The sequence below is a fragment of the Hylaeus anthracinus genome, unplaced genomic scaffold (genome assembly GCF_026225885.1).
Source record: "Hylaeus anthracinus isolate JK02 unplaced genomic scaffold, UHH_iyHylAnth1.0_haploid 0, whole genome shotgun sequence".
NCBI lineage: Eukaryota > Metazoa > Arthropoda > Insecta > Hymenoptera > Colletidae > Hylaeus > Hylaeus anthracinus.
Window position 1 is genome coordinate 21,678,773 of NW_026533254.1, and position 7,763 is coordinate 21,686,535.

The 7,763-nt window shown below is 50.0% G+C and overlaps 1 protein-coding gene across 1 annotated transcript in view; it reads right to left on the reverse strand.

Moving 5' to 3' along the window:
* The window catches only part of LOC128886277 (circadian locomoter output cycles protein kaput), a 129,769-nt gene extending 123,519 nt beyond the window's left edge, over nt 1-6,250 (reverse strand). The window contains exon 1 of the mRNA XM_054140990.1: nt 5,976-6,250. Within this exon, the coding sequence (XP_053996965.1) occupies nt 5,976-6,097 (122 nt within the window). The 5' untranslated portion in view covers nt 6,098-6,250. The remainder of the gene's footprint in view (nt 1-5,975) is intronic.
* Nucleotides 6,251-7,763: the final 1,513 nt, after the last annotated feature.

The following is a 7,763-nucleotide window of genomic DNA, read 5'->3' on the forward strand; positions in this document are numbered from 1 at the left end:
CGAAATCCTTAAAACTCTGGAGCCACTAACGTTTCGTTGTTACAGGTCTTGGAAGTTCTAAGAGTTCCTCGAGTACCAGCGTGAAAACTAGTGCAACACTGATACCGCCAAACTGTGACTATCGCGACATCTACCACCTTTTAATAACCGGTCCTCTGTCACAAAGTTCTGACGCTCTAAAGCTGACGAAGACGTCTCACAAGGCCTTAACACACTTGGAAGAGCATTGTTCCCGCACAGAGGCGACACGGAGGAGCCGAAAATCTCTGGCGCGAAGAAGACGAGACCGGGGGCCAGGGTCGGAAGCGACAGGGCAATATGTAATGGGGCACCAATTATACGCGTGACACCGGGCATCGTTATAATTGGATACGAGGTGTTAAATCTGTTGGGTGTGGCCGGTTACGGGAGTTATGAGTGTTCCAGCAATAATGGTCTTGTCGCGGCCAGAGCTATACATATCTCTCGCACGAGCGAAACGCATCACGGCGCCGGCTAACGCGAGGGGAGTCTATTAAATTACAGCTTGCGCTCGCTGCGACGTAGAAAGTAGGTAAACGATATCCTCCTTCGGCCACGGAATTAAATCTTGCCCGGATCGTACGATATTTAACCGTCGCACTCCGCCGACGCTTCGTCGACCTGCGAGTCTGAGCTCCTTCGTTAGCTTCGGCTAACTACGGAGCGAATTCATCCGACTCGAGTAGAATTTACTTGAAATGTACCTCATGGATATCTAAGTGCTCATCTACTATGTTAATTGGTCATTGTTTGTCAATATATCGAAAGGGATAATGGATCAAGTTATTGTAGTAAGTGTAATATTGCACAGCAATTGTACAGGGTTCGTGAGAGTATTAGCTATCCTAAGGCTACATAAATTCACAAGTTAATATATCTGAACACGATCCAAACCACGATAGAATTAGATCAACTGCTCATCGGTTAAAAGAAGTTGCATAGGATGCGAGAAGACGGTCAAGACTCCAACTGAAATCCTCATTTCCAGTTTCACACGGTTACCACGCGTTCGCAAGAAAGTTCGACCCTTTAATGGAGAGTCGAGGCTCTAAAGGCATCGGAGCTCGGTCCCAAGATCTCTCGCCGGTTGAATGGAGCAAAGGTCTCGGAAGCAGGTTCATTACAAAGCTATAAACGCACGTTTGAGCGCCGTAAGGACGCGCGGCAATTACTTAAGAACTAATCAGCCGAAACCCGGCACGACGGCTGCTGTCCATCAAGAAATCATCGACCTCCTCGCGAATGGTTCTTTAGTTGCTCTTGTGGCAATTTTAGAATGCGCGGGCCGTTAGTGGACCTCTCCTGGTTGGCCCGCGTAATTAAAAGATCGCATGTTGCGAACATGAGAGCTGGAACCAGCTACACGTTTTCAATTGGACTCGCGGAAACGTCGGTTCTCTGCATTCGCCGAAATAGAGCAAGTTTAATTTCTCTTGGTGCGAATTGCATCCAAAAAATTCGTTGATGCATTGGCGCATTGGTTCTTTGGTGCAATTTTATGGTGAACTTTGAAATAGAACTTTACAGCGCCGTCTAGTTCGCGTGGCGTCACTAGTCTGCTCTTTGTCTTTTTCATTAAAGTACCAAGTCGTTTCATCGACAATAACAATAATGCATACATCATTGGTACATTACAATGATCTACAACTTAGTTTCTCTAGCTAGGGTACCTCGGGATCGCTAAGCCCGTACTGTAGCTGCGTACTCGCATGATACAGCCCCTGAGGGCAGCACTAGTCTGTTCTGGGTCTCTCTGCAGCGCCACTAGTTGGCATATTTGCCGTGTGCTGATACTATTGCGGTCCCCAACCCTGGTCTAGGGTATTATTACAGTTGCTGTCTGATTAGAACAATTCTTACTAGGACATCGTAGACTAAGAGACACGCGAAAGTCGTTAGATTTGACGGAACGTGGTTCGCGCAGTTGAAGGGTCGTTTGGGGAATCGCGGGGCCCGAGAGATCGGAGCCTACTCCCGCTGAACGAGAGCGAAGCTGACAGTCGAACGAGTAAAGCCCGAGAGAGAGACTGACTAAAGTATAATCAGGTTTCGACTGAGTCCGCGGCCGCGTGTAATAACAGTAATCCCTTCGTTCGTCGGTAATTTGGCTGTTCGCTCAAAAACTCCAAATTATAGAAGCTGCTGTCATTAGGCCGCGGCGGGCACAGTGTATCGCGGGGCCACCTTCTTCCCCGAACCCTCGGGAATTTTTGGGAAACTCAGCCCCGCGTTCCTCAACGTGGATCGTTAGCGATCAAACGCCTCCCTGGCCGTCAGAAAGACACTTTCCATGAGGACTTTTAGCGACGTAGTCGTTCCTATTCCTTGGCGATCTATGGTGATGTAAGAATCCTTGGATCAACGCAAAAGCACTTGAGATAGATGCGCCTAACGTCGATGCTGATGCCTGTGAAGCAGTGTTTAGTTGCTTCAAACATAGAGGACACGAGGAATGTTCCAATGTTAAGGAATCATCTTGGACCATGGACTCTATGGAGTTCCTCTCCGAGATCCAGCAATCGTGATCCAAACAAGGATTCAAGTTGACCCCAACTGCGCCCATAACAAAAGAGCCTAACATCCACTTCCCAAGTCCAAAGATTGGCTCCAAGCTTCAACTCTGAAGTTTCTTTAGAACTCTAAGACGTAACTACTAACGAAAACGAGTCCCTACATTGAACACCTTCTTCCAACAAGTCGTTGGAGGTGAAAACCGAATGTGGAGCGCAAGGAAACGGACAGAAGATCCGCGTCCTTAAACGTACGTTCGCCTAGGACCAGTAACGCCCGAGGGAAGGACTCCTTGGTCCGTAGGAGGTGAAGGAGAAGCGGAGAATGAACCAGACAGATCGCCGCGGGCCACGCTCCGCCGGATAGGTCCGTCTCGTTCTTTCCCCGCTTCTTTATCGTATCAAAGGGAAGAAGCTGGGAAAGAATGAGAAGAGAATCGTCGACCGTACGCCTCGAAACACCGTTTAAAACTCCATTACGCCCGTTCGTGATCCTCGTGATCACGACGTACGTACGTACGTCTGCGTGGAAGCTTCGCGTTCGAACAGCAAACGGACCCGTCGATCGTCTGACGTGACACGTGCCTGGATCCACGAACGATCGAACGTTCAGGGAGATCCACCCCCAACATCCTTTGTTTCCTCCACGGAGCGACGAGGCTCTGAGCGCGAAATAACTCAAGGAATTTAACTGTACGCGTTCAAGATGTCTCGAGAGAGGTAATTTCTGTTATTTTGAACGATGGATTCGAAACTCTAAGTAAATTTGTATCCGATTACTTTAGACGGTCGGTATTTGGTGGTTCTTTTCTAAGGAGTGCCTTCTCATGGTATCAGATGGAAGGGGTGGGATTAAATCACGATGCTAATCGGCACGTGGGGGGATTAAACAATGCAAAATCGACGCGAAAGAACTGGGAAGTTTTTTGAATTTAAAGAAATTGTACTCCGCCACGTTACTCGCGGGAAACATAGGAGGGAAACGATATTTCACTCCGCGCGTCACAAGTGCGCGACATATCCGCGGAAAAATATACATAATACGGCGCGAGGCGAATATCGACAAATGTAAAATACATTCGAGTAACGTGAGTCGTTATAATAAAGTAACACTGTTGGTTCAAATTTCCCTATCGGTCGATTATGTCACGCGTCCTTTTTATGCACCTTATTCGTGCTCCTGTCATGAATATGCATGTCCGTTTATCGATAAACAATCACAATTATAATTGTAAAACTCGGCAGAACAACTCCCCCTCCACGACGCCCCTGTACTCGATACCATCTTCGTTATTCTGAACATCAATCGATCACGTGGGGAGTCGTGCAATTCAGCATTTCTGTTTCGCTACCTTTTAACCTCGTTTGGAACCAATGGTTCTCGGTATTTTGAGTACATTTTTATGCAGTTTTAAACTAGGTTCTTCTAGATACCTTAACCTCCAGTTTTTGAAAATTTCTCTAAACAAAACCTCGAGAGAGACTTCGCAATTTCCACCGAGGAGCTCGATAAGGTAGCCGCCGTCCGCGATGAAAAATAAAAGAAGTTAACGTTGATTCTGAGTATATCTTAGCTAATTACGAGCAACGTATGCAAACGATTCGAGTAAAGTTCAGAGGGATATTCCTTCGCCAGAGGTTCTGCCCTCCCCGCAGCCGCCCCGCAATCAGTGCCGCACTCCGTCTCTGTCAGCTTAGCACCGGTTATCCCCGGTCTATCTTTCTCTTGATGTATCGAACATTACACGAGTGTATGTATCGTATGTCCCGCGCGCTGGCGTCCATATTTATGCGCGTCTGATGTACCCGCGTGCGCAGAGCGTCGCGTTCAAGCGCGCGTGCACTAGCATTTCCGTATACGGGCGGGCAAATTAAAAAATTGTGGGGAATGGACCCTTTCCTCGAGTGTCCTTTCAAGAGGGCGGGAGGTTCTTGGTTGAATTGAACCCTTCTTATAAAAATGGACATTTTATGTGAAATAACCTAATACCATTCGTTCCCAAGGTTTACCTCCCTTTCTCCTCTGTTAACAGTGTGAATATCTACTCACATAAGCTCGAGAACGCACGGACACAGCCTCGTGTAAGCACGCGGAGGAGCAAAAGAAAAGGCAAAGTTCCCGGAGCGTGCGAGATCGTCACGAAGGGACCAACCGGCAGAGATTGCCTTAATTTTTCAAGTGTCCGCGAACGATATCCCGGGCAACGAACATTCAACACCGAAGCGAGAGTTTTAATTGCCCGTAATCTGATGGGTTTCTTACCTTGCGCGAGGTTAAGCTCGAAACTTCGCTTCAACCTTCGGGCACGGACGTGCACCGAAGCAGCTTGGGAGTAGCAAATTGTTTTCAATTCTATAAGGTGGACTTCTAGAATAGTAAGAATGTAGAATCACGCTTTTCCGACGGATGACTGGAAAGCAAGAGCTTTGACAATTGATCCTTCACGGAACGTCGTTCCCCTGACGGCTGTCATGCTTGTCAAGCGCACAGATTATGCGCAGAACGGTTTGCAACAGCAACTCATTTATTTGTAACGATCGGGAGCGTACAGTGTGCGCACACGGTAGGAACTTGCAATCGGAGTTGACTCCAAAGACAAACAACGGTTGTTAAAAAGTAACGACGCTAAATGCTGTGTGCAAACTCCGTCTATAACCCTGAGATTAATGCTCCGTTCTGAACGTAAATATTACAAGACGTCCTTAATGACGAGGCAGTAAGAAAATTTCAAAGGAAACGACTGTCCCGTCGCGATCCCAAAGTCGTCAAATATTCGAGACAAAGTTTCCCCTAGCGGAGTTATACCTTGCTGCTATAATGATGAATCCGCGGACGAGCACTATAAGTAACGACTATAGACATATGGTCATAACACATTAACACATAATCGATGGAGTTGAATGCGAAAAACGATCGTCTATAAGCTGTTCGAGAAGCGAGTGGGATGAAATAGTGATGGATCCACATCGTGTGCGTTTCACGCGCTTCAATCCCCCCACCCTATGATCCTATTAGCGTTAGCTTTAGACGCATGAATTTTGTATACGCCGCGATACGATACTTTGTGGCTATCGTTCTCCTCGAGGGCCAATTAGCGCTCCCCTTTGTTTTCCTTAGTAAACTATAAGAAATCTAAGTTTTGCACTCTTCGTAAACACCGCTTGGTCGTATGCATTAGGAAGTTAGGACATGAGATTTTTACCAACGGGTCCAGCATTTCTTTGGAGTGGGGGGTGGTAATTTATTCCAGGGGGTTGTAGACATTAGGCCCAAGTTACGAGGAGTATGAACATTGTCGAGTGATTCCTGCTGACCTACGAAGGCTTAACTTAATACAGCTTTGGTATTGGGGGCTTCATACTGGACGCAATTTTCGCTCGCGTTTGCGCAGGACGAATTGTACCAGAAGGTACTGGAAAAAAAACTGTAAGAACATTGCCAACCTTTTTCCGTTCCGACGTCGTCTCTTGGTGGCATAAACGGTTCCCAGCTGGCTCATGGCTACCGGGTTGTTGGGTCCCGACGCCGTGGTCGGTGTGGGCACCGGCGCCGAGGTGGGCGTCATCGCGGGATCAACGACGTGGGGCTGAGGGTGAGAGGTGGCCAGGGCGAGCTGAGATCCCGGGGGATAGCATGCCGCCGTCACGTAATCCGTCGCCGCCGCGAGGGACGCGCTCGCTGGTCCACAAATCCCAGCGACCACCCCCGACACTCCAACCCCGACGGTGCTCCCGCTACCGCCGCCACTTCCCCCTCCGTCTCCTCCACCGCCAGCGACACTGACGACACCCCCAACCACCCCCAGCCCCGCCGAGGCGGTCCTGTCCAGCGCGTACACCGTGCAGACCGTGACGCCCTTCGTTTCCGCCGACGCTACGTCATCGTCGTCTGTCGCTGACGGCTCGACCAGCTGCTGGCGTCGAGCTTTCGACTCCCGATCCCAGTGCTGGGCGTCGGGACAACGCAGCTGCGACAGCTGTTCCCTGAAAAGGTACACCTCTCTGTCTGATTCGCGGGAAATCGGAGAATTCGTATAGAGGACAGCTTCGATGAGACAGGAACCAACAGCGTCGATTGGTTCACGTTCGACGACGGTTACGGCTGATAGACGTCGGCCTGTTCCAATCGCGGCAACGTATCACTGACACCTTTGCGTTCGTTTTCGCACTCGTTCGTGTCAAATAGAAATTTCACTTCACCATTGGTTACGCTCGATGACAGTTACGGTTCGATGACAGCAACGCCGCGCGCCAGATTTTCTACCCGTCGTGTGTGTCTCACTCACTCGTGTCACAATCCGACAGCTCGTTAGACGTAATTCATTGGAACTTTTGCCCACTTTTGATGCACCGACAGTTTCGTACCACGTGGGATCACCGGCCCACGGGAACTCATCTTCAAGCCCGACGAAATATCCCTCGCGTAATCTTCCGAACGTTGGTAACTCGAGTTCACTGTCACTAAATAGTCGATCACTTTTCTCGTTCCACGTACTCGTGGACACTGAGCAATGTCACCGCACCACCGATCACGATCCCGTTTCGATCGTTTTCGGGTTCCATCGAGAGTCGCAACAGCGCGACGCACTCGTCTCGTTCGACTCGACGTGTTCACCAGGGATCTATTCTCTTCTCACTCAACTTGTCACGCACTCTCACTGGTATCCTTCTATCTATTTTTTCGTCACTCGGTGCTACGATCGCGGGGTTCACATTCACGATCACGTGACACGGGGCTGCGCAGCGCGAGGATACGCGTCGACGCGACTGTCGGTACGCGAGGCGTTCGAAACGCGCTTCTCGATCGGATCGCGTCACGTGCGCGCGGAAACTGAACCCACCGGCGCTCGCTCCCCCCCTTCGCCCACAGCGACGCTCCCCCCTCCACAGGTAGCCGTTTCCCTCTCCTGGCGGACACTTTTTCCCCGCGGTGACGCGTTGCGCGAGAAAAACGCAGATTCGCGAGCTGAAAGCTGAGAGGCAGAGACAGACGCGGAGGCGAGAGCGAGCACGGAAAACCCGGTGCTCGCTTGGTAGAAGCGTGTCGTGCACTGGCGACCCCGACGGGCGTAGCATAAGTCAGGAGACCGTGGCATAGATTGGAACGGGCCGGTAGTGGTGGTGGTGGACTTGCCTCCTCGTCAGAGGAGTAACCTCGATGCGATCGTCGGGCAAGCCGCCACCTTCTACCCCAGTCCTGTACGGAATTGCTCCTGGGAGCGAGGCAGCTTC